The following is a 17,994-nucleotide window of genomic DNA, read 5'->3' as shown; positions in this document are numbered from 1 at the left end:
AAGTGGAAGCTGGATTTGCACCATTTGCTGGTTTTCCCCCAAACTTCATCTTAGGATAAATTACAAGCATTTTTATCCTGTGATACATTGAGGAGAATGTTTTGAATAGCGTGTCCAAGGATATTTGCCAACTCTGGTTAAATGTCAGCCATCTGTTTTCAGTTTTAAAAGGCCTGTTTGTAGATGCAGCAACCGGCAATGGCAGGAACAAAGCAGTGAGCTTGGGAGACCCCAGGGAACTGCAGGCTGGTGAGCATCCACGCAGCCCTGCAAAGGTGATAGAGCAAATAGTACTGAAATCCTCAAACACTGAGGACAAGAAGGTGACTGGCAGTAATCAGTATGGATTTACACTGGGGAAGTCATGTCGGGCTGACCTGGTCACCCTCTGTGACAAAATGACTGCCTTGATAAATGAGGGGAGAGGAGGGGATGTTGCTCAGTTTGATCAAAGCTTTCAGTGGTGTTTTCTGAAAGAATCTCATAGACAAACTGATGGACTACAGACTGAGTTTATGGACAGTGAGTCGGACTGAGAACTGCAGAGTTCAATGGGTTGTGACACAAACCTCAACTGGCACAAAGTCTAGCTTGAGTCTAGTCACTGGTGGTGTGACCTAGGTCCCGGGACCAATACACATTCAAGCTCCAAACGCTTCCCTTCTCTTTAAGCAACAAGTTGAGCAGCCCAGAGCATAGGACTAAAAGCTTTCCCCAAAACCAAATAAACTCCAAGTGCAACGACAAAAGCCTAAAAGGTTAACAGGGACAGTGGGGTTTTTTGGAGTCAAAGCCTATTTATACTGGTAAAAAGCTGAAGTTGGCTTTCTGTAATTAACGGGAAAGATGCTCCTATAAATACACATGGCAAGTCATCATGACTCCTAGAATTTATTTCCAGGAAGGAAAAAAGTCTACATTAAGTGTTTTTATCAGATAGCAAGATCGTAAGTTGTAGCTTGATAGCGCTCTGCTGGCATCCTCACTGGCTGGCTGCAGTCTGGTGTCCAACAGCCCTCAGCAGTAGGACACAGGCTGCCCCCATAGCACATGAGGAAGTGAATCTTGTTTTCTTAGTACTGACCAACCTTTCCTTACCCTTTTGGCTCAAAGACATTTCTTAGGGCTCATATACATGGAGAAATTAGCCAAAATTGCTCCCTAGGTGAATACTTGCCTAGAACACAGCAGTTATTTGGGGTGGAGTTTTACAGCAACAGTGTCAGTCTGTTTCCCCAAAGACACCTTTCGTCACATTTTTTCCAGTTGTCTAGAATCTGTAAAATTTCTATTGTAGCTGAGTCTGTGTGCTTCACATTCAACATGCACCAGGCACTGCAGTGGGTTTTAGAGGGGAAACCCCTGGGACAGGAAAACTTTTGACAACACAGGGGAAAAAAACCCACAGGCACTGATTACAGGGGTTACAAATCTTTCTGCTGACACTTCAGCATCCCTGAAGCATGACCCTCGCTATGTTTATGTCTTTGGCCCAAATAGTTCAAGCAGTGTCTAGCTGACTTTTTGATTGCAGCTCTGCACTTGAGGCCTGTAGCTCCTCTCTCACCTCTGCCAGCTCATGGTACACCTCAGTGAAGAGGAAAGAGTAAGACCCTCTGTGCAGGGCAGTACTTTGGAGCAGCTGACCCATAGCTCCCAAAAGCCATATTGGACACGTGGTCCCTTGAACCTTGTAGAGGGCTGAAGCCCTCCTGATATTTGTTCTACCAGAGGAGGCTTGAGAGGGACTGAGGAAGCTGGGAGACAAAATACAGAGATTTTTGTTTTCTAATACATTATGAAGTTTCTCACTTTCAATCTCTGAAAGAATGGGCCACTCTTGCCCAAAAAACCGTTCAAGCACTGCATCCTAGCATCTCTTTATTTATTAATTCATTTACTGGACCTTGAAAGCACTTCGAATTCAAAAGACTATCCTGATCCTCCATTCAGAAACAGATGGGATGAGTACAGCTATGGCTAGGAAGAACTAAGAGAACAGTGTGAAACTATTCTCAGTCCTGTCCTGGTTTAGCTTCCTCCTTGTGCAACAGCGGTGCCACCAGCTGGCAAGAGCTGAGGCTCCAAGTCACAGAGATCAGAAACAAAGTACACTCAAGAAGGTAAGTGATGACAGCCAAGCAAACCTGCAGCAGCTGGGCTGGAGCTGGAGGCAGGCAGCAGATTGAGTGTTGAAAGGGGTAATGTCGACTGTCACATGTTTGTAGCATACAGTGAAGGCATAGTTGATAACAGCGTAGACCAGCTGCAGGCTCCAGGCCAAGGAGTGCAGTGGATCTCATCTTGATTCCACAGACAGGAATGACAATGGCCACACATGCACATGCCAAGCATGGCCAGTGAGAAAGCACTGAGGGAACCTGAACTGTTTGGCAGAAGGAGTGAAGACTCTGGCCATGAAACAGTTAAGAATCCTTTCCCAAAAAAAAAAGGTGAGCTGCCTTACATAAGAGAACAAACTGATTAATCTGCATGGTGAATTGGAAAGCAAGGGGACCTGCAAGACAGGTGATGGACAAAATAGATGAATGCTAAAATTAGTTGCTCGGGACAATTTAGACTTTTATTGCTGAGATTTAAGCTGGACATGCATATAAGAAGAGCTCAATGAATACAACCGGCTTCGGAATTCATGAAGTCATTTTTGGTCCTGTGAGTGAGTTCACAGGCCCCACCCCATCTGAATGCTATACTCAGTGGAGTATCTGAGGCAGGTGGGCAGTTTGTAACCCTGGTTGCCAGAGCCCTAACCGATCCTCTTCTGTATATCTCCAGGGCCAGGGGCTTTGGTTTTTCTTTGCATCTCTCAAACAGTTTGGTTAGAAGGCTCAGTGGAATGACAGTATAGTGCTCCTATGTCTTTTTAGAGTCTCCGCTTCCAGCATTCACAAACATCAGTAATGCCTACTACAAGGAGCAGAGATGGTGCCACTGGAGACATGGTCACCCACCTAGCTTAAAACCCTTTACTTACAAAGCTTAGTTTCTCCATGATCATGGGAACTAGCCCCCTAGGATGAGGCCAAGGATGAAGACAGGGATGCAGAAGCTGATTTTAGGCACATGATTTTAACTTCCAGCACAAAACTCAGACCTCTTAGACATTCCTCCTCTGAAAAAATAACTTTCCCACCTACAGGCAGTGAAAAAGGACAGCTGTCTGAAGGCATCATTCTCCTGTGCAGTGAAAATATGTGGAAGTGCTACAGATGCAGTTTTGGGATGGAAGATCTCCCTGAAACCTGTAGTCCTATACCTGACTGTTCAGCTACAGTTATCTGTGCTGTTCAACACTTCTCAGAGGTAGGTCCTTCTTAGAAAAATAAAGTGGTTGGAAGGAAACTCTTGCCTCAGAGCCAATGAGGTACCAGATGTCAAGAACAGGCAGGAGATGCTTTGACGTGGAACAGTCCCAACTCTGCCAATAGATAAATTTCCTATGGAAGTGAGGAGTATTACTGCAGCTGTACAGAGAACTAGGACTGATGTTTAGGCCATGAAAAACCAAAAACAAGCTGAGATTCTGCTCTCGGGTTATCAATCCACTCACTGGCGAAGGAAAAAGAAAAGTTCACTTTGTTTTCTTTGAATCAGTCATGTCAACGCAGAGGCTGGACAGCTGCGTTAAGAAACCCAAGCCCACTTGCTTTTAACTGCCCTGGATTTACTTGCAATGGGGTAACTACAAGCTGAAGGAAAAGATCAGCCAAGCCAACACACTATACAAATACATTTTATTTAGAGATACCCATAGTAAGATGCACAAATACTTTTTGTTCACCAATTTTCAGATCACACGACTTCAAGTAGTGGAAAAAACAAACTTCAGTTAATTACAATTATCTATGTAACAGGGCAGTAGTAAAAGATTCATTTGTCAGACTACAGCATGGTTAACGATACTCAAGACGAGAATGTACAGGTCTAGGTATTTAAAAAGTGCATGGGGCATTGCCACATACACTAACATGCTTCTTCAAAGAGCAACATCCTTCTGGCATGTGAACACAGTAACCCGGTTAATACAAGAGGGAAAACTAGGCTCATAATTTGATCTGGAGAAGTATCTACTGGAAGTTTTCCTCCAAACAGCAAATTATTTGTGACTGACACATGGAAACCAATCTGTAAAAATCACTGTTACATTGTCCATGTAGTCAAGCAACACACACATGACCTAAAATTTAAAATTATCAGTTCCATTCTACACCTTCATAGCTTTTACACAGTCTTCTTCAAGAGTCTGGAATACTTAATTGCATTTAACAAGCTGGCAGAAGAGCTGTAATCTGAGCTCCACACTCTTGCACCCACAACAAGTTCTTCCACAAGAGAAATCTCAATCTTCAAATTTAAAAAAAACATGTTCCACCTGCAAGCACATCAACTGGCTCATGTATTGCTTGGTTTACTTTTAAATTCCCATGTAAATGGAGGGAAAGGTAAGCAGCTGCACTGGTCTGAGAGAATAGCTGCATTGGTTTAAAGTTGTATTTAAAACACACAGAACCTGGACTCTTAATCTCCAGGGTCTCTCTCAAACCAAGGAAATTCATTAGGTTCCACTACTCAAAGCAGTCCCTGTTTTGTTTTTAAATAGGGATAGTGCTGAACAGTGCTTGGGAAAGACCAGCAAGGACTGTTGTGTGGGTGATTACATATAAGAGCAAGAAACACATTAAAATCAGTCTTCAGATAATCTTCTTCCATTGCAAACAAGAGCAACAGAAACTGACTTTGCATTATGATTGAGAGGCACATTTTGCATTGATGAAAACCTCAGTTTACATTGCAACTTTCTGTGGCTTAAAACACCACCTAACCTCCTGTTAAAGCAATTTTAAGAAAAAAACCAAAACAACCTCAATTACTGGTTTTATACTTAAAATTCATAAGCTGCTCCCTCACCTATTCTACTCAGAGATACCTTCTCACTTGTATATATGCAGCTGTTTTCCTCCTTCTTTGTCAAAGAGATCCTTGTCTCTATGCACCTGGAGAGTAGACAAATAATTCTGATGCCTCAGGATGGGCCCCTGTACTAGGTTCAGGAGTTGAGAAAGTCAGTATGGTTTTGTACCTTTGCAGTGAACCCCAGAATGAAAACAAGAAAAAGAAAAGCCACTGAATTGCAATAACCAGCAGTACGGGAATCAACTCCACGGAACAGGAGTGACTTTGGAGCAAACCTTTTCAGACTGAAAGGGATATGGCAGTTCAGGAAGATACCTAGAGCTGAGTAAAATGAATAAGGACACCGTGAGCAAGGTCCCATTCAGCAAACCACTGCCTAAGCGAGTGTAGAAGTTTGGGCTGTTAACAGGTGCCCCTAAGCTTTGCAGAACTTGGTACCTGAACTAGTACACCATGAAAGAACAGGGAACTTGCTCAAGTCCCAAGCAGTGTGACAAGATGTGAGTGAGGCTGGGACAAGAGGCTGAGACTGGAGACAGCATTTTGAACAAGAGGGATAAAGCCCACCAGAAGTTACTTATCCAGTTCTTTTCATATCAGCCCCACTACCACACGTGCAATGTGAGAGAAGCCCAGAGCAACCGGCTGAAGCTGTAAATCACAGCTGGCCTGTTACAGCCCTGCACTGTCAACAACCAGAAAAGTGGAGGACAATGCAGACAAGGCCCTTTCACTCCACCATCCCTGCACGAAGCATGTGGATCAGGCTGGTGAAGCACATTAGTCATAGTCACTCATGAAAACAAAGAGACAAGTGCACTGGTAACCTTGAGTTGAGGGGAAGACTGAGTGACCACTGGGGAAACTGGTTTTTCCACATTCCATCTTCACATCTCATCTGAAGAGGGATGACCACCAGTTTCAAACTCTGGGAGCAACTAATTTGCAGTGATCTAAGGCATGATGGCACAAACCCTCAAGGCCTACCCTTCAAACACTCCCTTGCCAGCTCACCTCTGAGCATAGCCAGCCTTTGTCATTCTTGCTGGCCGAAGTACTTTAGAATAACTTTTCTCTTTTGAGCACAGGGTTATTGTTTTGCTCATATCCCTACTCTTTTACAATTCCACCCCCCCCCCGAAAAATAAATCTCTGGAGGAAGCCTTTACATGGGATCAAGTCAGCAACTCACCCTCCTGGTATTGCCCTGAATGAAGCCTTTAATCAAGATTTTGAGTAGCAGCTGAAGATGCCAGTTCTCTGGATAAACCACTACAGATCAGTTTTACAAACACACTGCATGCAGGCACAGGGCACCTCCACTTCCTGATCTAGATACCCACTGAACAATATGGATGCAAGAGGATTTCAGCTTCTGTAAACTGTGCAGGAGTGGAGTCTCCACTTGCATCCAGCCTCGGAAGTTTATGCTAAAAGCACAGAGTGATCTTGACACAGTGGGCTATAGGTTTTATTTTTATTATGACTTGATCATTTTCAGAGTAGGTAGACAGCTTTGAACTGATTGTTACAGGTGGACTAGGAAGAAATGGGAGAAGAGGAAGATGCTAAAGATAGAAAACTAAGTTAAATCCATTTGTTCTACTCTGAAAAGTGACTGACATAAAAACAGCACCTTAATTTAAAGGAACTCTGAAATTAGCAAGAAGCAAAGAGAACTCTGGAGTAAGTCTGCACTGCGGTACAGAGAGAACAGATACAGTTAGCACAGAAAACACACAGACCTTAGAGCTCCATGATCGTGTATTAATATCAACACACTGATGACTAATTGTGCTGATTCTAAATACAAAGGCAGCCTCATGGATCAACAGAGTGCAGTACTGTAATTCAGTTAATTATGCATAGGCATGTCCATGGAAGGCCACAGCAAGTGAAGATATGTATGTTCCTGTTTCTATGCTCTTATGAGACATCATGCATTACTGTCTGCGTAAGCAATAGAAACTCAGCCCAAATTCCAGGTGTCAGTTTGAGGTTTGTAAACAAATATATCTTTAGAAAACTAAGCCAAATGTATCATGTCTTTGTATTGAAAAAAACAAACAAAAAAAACCCTTTTCAGAGAGGAGAAACAATTTGCAAGGTAACAGAACACTGAGCCCCATGTGCAGACAGGCCGGTTTCACATACTACCTAGAGTTTCCCAGTGTTCCACTTGTAAGCTGCATCAATAATTTGGAACAGGTTTATCTTACAGTTAAAAAATGTGCACTGTAATATTTGAAGAGAGCTGTTACTACTTTGACAGCTTCTGTGATAGTTCAGGATTCAGCAGTGTTTCTGATACAGCTCATGACAGAAACAAGCTGAGAAAGCCTCTATTAGATGGGTAGATTTGAAGGAGTTGTTAACAACCATCAGACCCTGGATTCAGAACAAAAGCCATCAAGTATCAGCAAGTCCTGATTTTTTTTTTCCCTGAAGGCTTTGGATCTTATTAAAAATAAAATAAAATAAAACCATTAAAAACAGATCACTGTAGGACATCCTACCTTCAGGCAACAAGTTGTGATCACTGCACATTTTAAAACACCTTGTGTATTTTGTGCATCTTGTGCACCACAGGCAGTGGGGAAGATCCAGCATTTATGTACACATGAACATACAAGCAAGCACTGATAGGTGTCACTGGCAAGACTGATACCAAGACCATCCAGCGCATTGATTTGTGTCTACACCACATCCTAACACAGATGGAACAGGTCACAAGTAACAGTACAAACTTGTTGCAATTTCAACAGATACATCCTAGAAAAGGACAATGCATGTACCTAGCCCTAAGACAGTGACGAGTCTGAGATAAATTTACAAAGATCAAGGTACCAGAAGAGGAAGGCACATTAACCTCTGGTTGGTCCATTTCAGTACTATTTGGATGAGTCATAGTGATTTATACCCTGAGACTGTGGGAGGCCTTGGAAATGAAAAGAGACCAGGTGAACGGGCAAATAAAAAGTACAAGTTTAATGGGATTGTAAGATTCAGCACCTGAATTTTCCCTATTAGTAACGGAATCTAGAAAAGCAGTTCCTAACAAAACAGTGTATTGACTCCTAAATTTTTTGTCCTGAAGGCAAAAGAATCAATTCAAAAGAATCTAGGACTAAAGACATTGCACTATGTTGCGAGGGGTTTTATACACCCTCTCAGTTTCAGTACAGCAACCACAATTTGTATACAGTCAAGTGTTGGTGGTTTTTTGGGTATAGAAACAGTCAGACAGCCCACATTTCCCCAACTCTGCCAACCCCGGCACTCCATTTTATATCTGTGTGCACTTTCTTAGACCATACTGCTCCCAGCAGGATACTAGCGGGAGAGGCTGTTAGGAAATGGGAAGATTCCCTTCTGCAAGAGCATTCTTTTAATTACCCAAGTATCACATGATTTTAATGAAAAAACTCAGCAACACAAGCAAAAAGGTACTTCCTAATTTTATCCTTGAAAATTAACACAGAGAATTAGGAATGTCAGGGATATATACTTGATCTCTCAAAGACGTTTCCAATTAAGCATTCATGTATCCCCTCTAGTTTTTAAATACTTCTGGAGTCCCGAGAGCCATACCAAATACCCTTTGCCTTTTACTGGTTCTGTGGTGTTCCTTGCCCATCCTCACCACATGAAGTGCTCATGTACAGGGGCAAAGGAAAGCACCTCAAACAAGATGTGGCTGTGTTCTCTCTTCCACTCTCCCTTGTCCGGGGGTGTCTGCTTCAGACTTTCAAATAAGTTACTGAGGGCACTGTAACACTCAGAAATGCATTTTAAGTTGAGGTCACACCATGGGCTCAGACTGTGGGGTGGCCAGCAGGGCACACAGGGATTTTCACTTGGCTTTAAGCTAAAAAGTTTGTGCCTGGTAGCTCAGGAGTCCCTGGCTAAGCATGGGCTGGCCAGAGGATCAGCTCCACTTGCATGACACACAGCTCTGCAACAGTGTTCCTTAGGAACAAGCTGTACGCCAGTCCAGTAATTCAGTCATAGCAGCAATTGCAAAAGAAGCTAATTAAGAAGGTATCAGACAACTTGGAAAAGTGGGTTTATTGAAAATAAGAGTATCAGACCACTAAAAACAGACCTCAGAGCTCCCACCTGGCTGCTGAAAGATGCTGCTGCTTTCCCACGTGCAGTAACTTGACAGCCCACCTGTCCTTGGTTTCCAAGTGACCTCATGAAGGGTCTAGGCAAGCCTGCTTTGTTTCACACCTGCACCACGTGAGGCACAGCAGTTCACAAGGCCTGTAAATGCCTCTCAGCTGAGGGGCACAAATTAAGACACCAAAGCACCACTCCACATAGCTGGATCATAAATTTAATCTGTTAACTTTGCAGGTGCAAGCTATATACAAAGCAAGTATTCAGACGAAGGAATAGGATGAAATTCTGGAAGAGAATGATCCCCAAGTATCTTAATCCTTTAGATACAAAAAGCTGCCAAAGCCCTAAAATGGAGGCAGCAAATATAAACCCCGTAATGCAATTCAGGAGCTCCTCTCATGAAGAGAATCACAAGAGTCACCCACAACATGAGCGTAACCTTTGTGAACAGACGAAGTCCATCAAGATCACTGGGCGCTCTTGCAATGATCTTAAAAATGGATCTCTGAGGAGAATGAACAACTGAGACTAGGAACATAAACCTACTAACAACTATTCTTTGGTAATTTACTCACCTCGAACTAACAACAGCAGCACTGATGAGGGAATCAAACAAATGGACTCATTTCTTTACTGCAATCCCAGAAAGCACCAGAGGAGAGCACTAGCAATTCTCCCTACAAGACTTGACTGTACAAGGGAGAAAGCTGGCAGAACTACAGGAATAAGGTGTTTAGTGAAGAGGGTGAGCACAACCCTTATTACTGTGCTCAAGCCAACACTGCAAAGTAGCTTCTGATTCCTCAGGAATGTCCCATGATGTAACATCCAGCTATTACTGAGGAGTTGCTACCCAGTATTTACAAGCTAGGTGTTACCAAACCCGTAACTGAGTCACTCGTTTGATTACCTATTATGAATACTGAAAATGTAATACCCAAAAATACCCCAATTAACATGGTAGTCCACTGAAAAGAGCTGAGCAGTAAAATTAACTGCTTCCTACACTCACTGGTAGCACAGAAGATCCCACACGACTGAGAAGTCAATAGCAGCCAGTCTGAAGGTATGTTATGCTAAAAGTTCTTTTCTCTCCTTCAAGTGAGATAAACCAGTTTATGTTCCCCACCTGGAACAGACTGTTACTGTGTAATCACATCAGTCAAACACGTACAAGGGTAACTGCCCAGTTCAACAGTCTGAGCTAGCCTTCAACTTTTACCCAGTTAAAATAAAGCAAATTGAAGGTCTTGAGCACAGGCTGACAAAATGCTAGCAAGCCTGTTCCTGCTCAATAGAGGTCACCTCTGCAAGGACAATACTGCTACAGCAAAAACTGGTATGATTTGGGTTGGAGGAAGCAGCCCCAAACAAACCATTCTAGCTGGAAAGACTAAGGGAGAGAAATCTTTAAGAAACAGTGGAAAAGGTAAGATGGTCTGAATATATGCATGCCATTGGGTCTCAGCAGCACACAGCAAGCTGTTCAAGAAGCTATTGAAGTGCAGTCACCAGACTGAGCTCATACCATTGCAGGGGTATATCTGCCTTTTGAACAATGGGGTACCCAACTCGCCTCCCTGTGGAGCCCGGAGATGCCCTGTTCTGCAGCCATTCCTGCACTTGGATGGGAAACCCCCCACATTTCTAACCTGATCCTGAATTTCATGAGATATCTAACCCAACACGGCAACAAAATCAAAGTCAAGAAGAACTCTCTAAAACTTAACATCTATATATTGCTATAAGCACTTAAAACCACTGAAACTAGCTAGAAAATAAGTTATCTCTGGCCCAATTTGTTGTGTGCTTGCAGCACTACCTAGTTTGGTTCGTTTTTTGTGGGGATTTTCATACAGCAACAAAGATGGCTCCCTTACCATAAAAAGTTATTTTTGCAAGAAAGCATCCTGAAAGCAGAATACACAAAAGCAGGTGAGACTTGAGGAGTTCTACATAATTTTCCAAATTCATGTGAGAATTGTTCAGAGCTTTCTGTGCAGAAAAAAAAGGAGGAAAAGGGCACTCACATTACCAGGCTTTAGGAGCACATACTGAGGTACTTGTGGAGATCAGAGTCAGCAGGAAGGGACAATTTCCAGTGCAGCCTCCTGAGTAACCTAGACACTGCAGAAAAATCAACCTCTGTGTTTGAAGGCCATATAAATACCATTTTTTCCCCTATCATGGCCTAAAATATGCTTCAATTAATAGATCAACATCAGGGCTAGAATATCCAGAGGAGGAGTCTCCCTTTGGAACTGCTGACACTAAATGCCCAGCTATTACCTGTTGCTTCAGCAGAACTGGAGGACACTCATGTAGACTTAAGTGTCTAGCTTCTTTAACAAAATAAAACGAAACAAACCCAATTAAAAAAACCCCAACAAAGCAAAGCAGAACATGTTCCTTGTGACAGAACGATCTTACACAGTAGCTGTAGAAAGACAAATCCTGCCATTCTTCTCCAAGATTTGTTTTTCTTCAATACTTCCACTTTTCTAAATCCCTAAAATAACCAAAGCAGCTACCCCATGGTATATAATCTGCCCTTTTCAGAGAAAGCCTGACTAGCCATACACACAGTACCTTGAACTGATGCAGATTAAGCAACCAGACTACAATGGGAAGTACACTTACGAAACACTGGAAGATGATCTGCTTATGAAGCACCTGTGTCAGTGCTCAGTGCTAATTATACTTCTGGGACAGGTGCACACCTGGGAGAGAGGTCTCCTCTTGCCAGGATTTACACCCCAATGAGAGGGATCTGCACTCCTCGTAGGATTTCCATCCAGATCTCCACACCAACTGGAATTTAAGCCTGACGCTGACTGCTTGGTGTTACTGATGAAGATACCAAGTATGAAGATGAGAGAGACTGCAAAGACACATGCAGCCCAGCTCTTGGCTGTGGGCAAGAACTGCAGTGGTAGCTGGGATGTCCCAGAGAGATGGGAGAAGAGAGCATGTTCCAGCCTTGTCTTTCCTCTCAGCTTCAACCAACTGCCCGTTTGGCACCAAAGCTGTGAGGTACAGGCACACTTTACTCCACCAGTGTCAGGGGAAAGGCATTAATTCCAGCAGAGGACAGAGGCTTCAGTAACAAGTTGAGAGTTTAGTGCCTGCCAAAAGGAGGAACACCCTGGAGTCTTGCATTTTAGCTGAGAATTGGGTAAGACCATCACCCTTCGGAGGCACATGCTTCACAGCTTGACCTGAAGGGCATTGGACCTGTTCTCCCCTCCCACTCCCAGGTGAAGTTGGAGGGTGTCTGAATGCAGAAGGCAGCAGGGGATTCTGGAAAAGCCTGAGCCTCTCCTACAGCATATGCTAGCACAAAGTGAGGTAACACCAAGCTATCCTCCTTCATGGAAAGCTTCTCGCTTGCATTCGTAAAGTCTGAGATGCACTCTTTAATCTTGGAGAAAAAAAATAGTTTATTTATTCCATTGGCTTATTTGAGCAGATGGCCAACCAGAACAGCAAAAAAGGGAAAAAATTTCCACAACCTGGGATAAAAAAGGTCCTAGGTTTTAGGCAGTTTATGAAGAGCTTTTAAGCTACCCTAACAGCATACTTAGAAACCATGTTTCATCTGGAGAACAGACAGATTTAGTTCATTTGAGTAACTAGCCCCCATTTCCTCTCAGCACCTCTGCAGCCCTCAATGTAATGTCACCCTGCAACAGCCATGCTGCAGAACAGCCTATACAAACTCCAGTTGTGCAAGCTGATACCTGGGACAGGCAGTGAAGAAACAGATCAATTTTTGCTCCTAGCACTGCTGAAAACTACCATTCAAACACAAATGCACTTTTGAAACTCCTGCACTTTGGATCTGATGGGCGATACCCCTAGGGAATCCATCCCTGGGCTCCAGTGAGTACAGCTTAAAATTACCATATCCCTCTACATATAAACAGCATCATTAGACTTGTACTTTTAAAAAATATGATCAACCCAGGCCAGGGCCAAGCTCTGCAGATAAAGTAGTAGCTTATCTCTTATAAATATTTTTAATATTTTTTAATTACAAGTAGTCCTCACTCCAGGTAATGTAACTGACACGAAGTACCTGCACACATGCAGCCCCGAGACTTTCACGGAAAGCTCAGGAGCAACCACTCTATAAGAAAGAAATCCTGCCTCACAGCAAAGTAGAGGAGGGGGCACATGGCCAAGACAGCCTAAATGGGGGGAAGAGTCATTTGGAGTAAATACAATAAAAAAGGACTTCAAAACACCTCCATATAAAGAATCAAGGAGGTTAAAGCAAAAAACTAGTTCAAAAAGATGTACAAAACTGTTGGAGACCAACAGAAAACTCTGCCCAAAAATAACTTGTGTTTAAATCAGGAATCAATGGCATCACACGATTTTGTTGTTTAAAAAAATGGAAATCTGTGTAAAGATCAGCATCAGAATGAAGAGTTATCATTAGCTCCAGAGACCAGCATAATTCCCATGAAGTCCTGATGGGAGAGGGCCTCCTGCCACAAAGAGTTTCGTTCCAGACGAGTCGTAGCAGTGGGTGTAAACAGCATTTGGGAAGTAATTTATGTCAGAAAAATAATTTCTCCAGGTTTCATCATGGTTCTGTTAAAGGAAAGTTTAGATCATTATTGTTGCCAAACAAACCCAAAACAAAAGCAGAAGGGAGCTTCCAGAGCCTGAAAAGAGGTATTTCCTCTTAACAATTCTGAAGCTTCATACAGGTCAACTAAAAGATACCAGAGTTGTCCTGAAGCTTTTTCTGAGAACATTTAGGCCAAACATTGGAACAGGGAAGTGAAGGGTAGTGACGCTGCAGTGATACAAAAGTTAATGGAGCTAAGTTAAACAAAGCCATTAACTGCTTTCCAATAACATACAGGAAACCAAACTCAAGTGCCTGCCATGGCATTACCTCAGAAAGCTGCAGTTTCTAAAATTACACACAATTAAATTAAAACTCCATTGCTTTGAGCACCACACTGGATTACTATGGCCTTAAAGAAAGACAATTTATTTTCTGTTCGAGGTTCTGAAAACTAGAAGTTAGATTATATTTGAAGATATAAAATCTGGTTCATTTATGAATCAGTGCATGAGAACTGTAGTCACTATGCCTTACACTCAAGCAAATAACCTTCAGTACCCTTTCATAAAGCTTTTGTGGAAAGCAATTCTGCAGCACTTCTTGCTCTTCATTATTAGTTATTGGTTACATGAACACTGACTGGCACACATTTCACACAAGAGGTCCAAAAAGAACTGGCTCAAGCCCTATGCCACTCCTGTATAATGGGTCCCCTTCCCCCCAGCTCTATCACAGCTACAAACTACTTACCAGCCAGCCTTTCCCAGTTGTCAGCTTCAAAATTTCACTTCCTCCTAATTTCTGCTTCTGCCCATAGCAGGCACGAGGGGGCTTTTCTTCCAGGAACCTCTGGGCTCTGATATCATAAAACAACAAGGATCCTTGCCCTGTCCCCACAGTGATGATGTGCTCGTAGAAGCTCACTGAGCGGATACCTGTCAAACAGAAGGGACAGACAGTGCAGTAAGGAGAGGGATGCTTTGGCTCTGCAGTGCTGTTGTTTCACGTCCAGTATTACCTACTAGTACTCTCCACAACACACAAGTTTTCCCACTGCTACAGAGTGGTGTAGACGAATTCCACTGATGCTATTAAAACAGCAGCTTCGACTGCATACATGACTGCCCTACTCCTCGAGGCCATCAGCTTCACCGATGGTGCACAGTAAGAAGATTCATCCTCACCAGCCCTCAGGTTGGCCAGATAAGCCAGTTAGGCTTCAGAGTACCTTTGCGCTGTCTGCCACAAGCCTTTAAGTGAACACACCAAGAGCGGGTACATGGCAGCAGACAGAGAGAAGAACATCACACTGTTTTCCTCCACGAGCTCACACCCTCTCTAACTACATGCCAACCTGCAGGAAGTGACCAATAAGTCCCAGCTGCCACCAAGTGCATTGTGCTGATCAACAGGCTAGCTGTAAGCAAGTGTAACCATAATAACCACTAGTCACCTTGCTGCTAAGATAGCTTCAAAACTATTAATGAGCCTGATCTGTCTCCACTCAAATGTTCTCAAACAAGCACACCTTATTTTTAGTAGCTGGCATTTTTAGCACTTTAGCCAGGGATGAAAATAGAATAGGAATCCTACAATACAAACAACACCATGTTCCACCAGTACATGGGAAGGTACAGTTCAAACTAAATATGTTAGCACAATTCAGTTATGCCATTACGCTGAACAAAAGAGTACATTTTGTTTTCAAAAAATCTAAATTTGAAGGCTCAGCTAATCAAGGATCCCTTTGAACTAGTCTTGGGGACATTCTGTATGTAGGAATTTGCAGTCCACAAAACGTCCTGTCATCTCATCTCCATTTATTGTGTAAATATTGTTCTGTGTAACCACTCTACTCCAAACAACTCTTCAACTCAGATTAAACTCCACCACATCTATACTTCTCCTTCCTTCATGACAGGACACCAGCTTAGAAACCCTAGGGCTTTTTAGGCCCTCTTTAAAGTACCATTGAATTAAAGCCTAAGCAAGCATGCAAACAGGAGAGGAAAAGAGTGAGTTATGCCAGCTACATTCATGTGCCAAGTGCTGTCACCATACCAAGCAGGGCTGAACATCACAAAACTTGTATCATCCTGGAATATTCCCAGCAGCGCACATGACAGCAGACAACCAGGAGCTCTGAATGCAGCCAGGGAGTTTCCCCTTCCCCTCTGTATAGAGTCCTAACAAGAAACATGTCCTCATCCTTCCATCTTCCATAGCCACCAGAATTTGTGACTCACACTTAGAACACGCAAGGCTACATCATCCTGCTCCAGATGTGGGGTGAAGTCTTGGCTGCAGACTTAATAGGTGGGAAGCCACTGTGCAAGTCTCTCTGCTGAAGTAGATTATGAGATCCATATGCTTTAATTCAGAGAGTTAAAAATGCACCTAAGACAGCTGAATACCTTCCCCCCACCTCTATCACACAAGCCTGGCTCTGGGGAAGAAAGCTTTAAGCCCTCTGCAGTCAGCAAGTGCAGTCACTCAGGTAAGAGGAGAAAGGCACAAGAGGGGACCATGGATCTCCTCTTATTTTTGCTCCCGAAATGCTCTTGACAAGCCACCCAGGAGAACACTTACTGCACACAACCAGGTGATGGAGTATGAAGGCAGATGGCATATACTTTTCAATTAAATTTATTAATAAAAAGCTATAAAAAATGCAGAACAACTGTGGATCTTTCTCTAACCAGAAATTAACTGAAGGAATCCTTGATGTACCCACTACTGTCTTGGTTTGAAAGACAAGTGTCTGCTAAGGAAGGCAGAAGCCTCCCTTGGAATGGTAGATGCAACCCCCTTCCCTCCGAGTTACTATAATTTTGAAATCAAGGGCCTTTAGGCAAAGATGTGGGAAATAGGAATAACAGTTCTTTACTATATATATATATATATATATGTATATAACCAGTCAAGCAAAACAACAACAACTATGGCAGTAACAGCAAACAATCCCAAACCCAGTGCCAGCCTTCTCGGCTGTCGGGCCCTTTCCCCTCGGGTGCAGTTCCGCTCGCAGCCGGCAGGGGCGCTGGCGGCTCCCGGTGAGCAGGGCAGGTGCGATGGTTCCCCCGCGGCTGCAGGGGGCGCTCCGGAGCGAGCTCGGGGAGCACGCGGCCCTGGTGGCCTGGGATCCCGGGAAGGGATGGGACAAAGGCTTCACAAACCCCTGGGCAGCCGATCCCAGTGTCCGGCCGGACCCTCAGAAACAGCAGGCTGGAAGGGCAGGCTGGAATGGCAGGGACGAGCACAAATCCCGGGTGGCAGACGCGACGTATCCAAACGGAATCCCCCCCGGAGGTCTGGGCAGGCAGGGTGAGCACGGCTACAACGCAGCGAAGGCTCGAAGCAGCGGCGAGGCAGGGCAGCCACAGCCCACCGCGGCAGGGAAAGCGGGCTTTGGGATCCCGGGGCTTCTCTCCAGCAGAAGGAAAAATCGGACCAAGCAAGCACCTTCCCTCTCTGTGTGAAATTCGAGACCGACTGACCACACACCCAGGTGAAACAAAAAGAGCAGCCAGGTCTTTTGTTCTTCTTAAGCACCTGGGCATTTGTTTCCCTGGAAACATTATGGGGGAAAATTCCTTTAACAGAAGAAAAACTAGGAGAACTCTTAAAACTCCAACAACTACTAAGAAGGATATTTAGAACAGGCTTTCAAAAACATAATTTCAAATTGACTGCTAAGGGGCTGAAGTACCTCAGATTAATCATTCCCATTAAGCTAAAAGGACAGCCTGTGCCAAAAAAACAATCACAGTAAATTCTCCTACACTCCCAGCCCTCTATCACCTGTGGACCTGGATTATTTAGGTAATTATATTGAGCCTCACTCCCAAGCTGCAGGAAGGGTCTACAGATCCCAGAAGGAAATGAAGATGCAGTGGCATGTCCTACACAAGAAGTCACAGCATCAATGCCACACAAGCTCTGTCTGCTGCCTTCAGGACATGAAATGAAGGGCACACAACATGGCTCTGTACCCCAGTCATGCAGAGAGCAGCTGCTTTCGTGGATCAAGAACTACCGTCCAAGGCCTGCATTTCCCTGTATAGCTGCTAAGAAAAGCAACACTCACAAGAGGCACTAAAAAGCATTAACTGCCTTCTTGTGTAGAGCAGACAGGGTTACAGCAGGAGAAAGCCAGCCCCAGCTCCAGACTGACTTAAGCCACCACCACCTTTTTCTGCTTTTGTGTACAACACTAGTGAACTAAAGTTAATGTGGACTTACCACATTCAGCAGGTACAACTGGAAACTTAAAGCACACTCAGGTATCACTGCAAAGCACTTGAAATCAGATTTTAGTCCACAGATCAATAAAGAGCCTGTTTAGAGGTGCT

General features: G+C 43.7%; 1 protein-coding gene across 2 annotated transcripts in view; it reads right to left on the bottom strand.

Moving 5' to 3' along the window:
• Positions 1–3,739: 3,739 nt before the first annotated feature.
• The window catches only part of DCAF12 (DDB1 and CUL4 associated factor 12), a 33,343-nt gene continuing 19,088 nt past the window's right edge, over positions 3,740–17,994 (bottom strand). The window contains exons 8-10 of one of the 2 annotated variants that reach the window (XR_014227280.1): positions 14,393–14,577; positions 11,701–13,659; positions 3,740–11,187 (exon numbers count right to left, since the gene is read on the bottom strand). Coding sequence is in view for 1 of the 2 variants with exons in the window: in XM_082301632.1 (XP_082157758.1) it covers positions 13,501–13,659; positions 14,393–14,577 (344 nt within the window). In the remaining variant the exon portion in view is untranslated. Of the gene's footprint in view, positions 13,660–14,392; positions 14,578–17,994 lie in introns of both variants that reach the window. The other variant, XM_082301632.1, reaches the window with a different exon arrangement.

The sequence above is a fragment of the Coloeus monedula genome (assembly GCF_965178545.1).
Source record: "Coloeus monedula genome assembly, chromosome: Z".
NCBI lineage: Eukaryota > Metazoa > Chordata > Aves > Passeriformes > Corvidae > Coloeus > Coloeus monedula.
The sequence above is the reverse complement of the archived record's forward strand: the minus strand, read 5'-3'. Positions and strand labels throughout refer to the sequence as shown.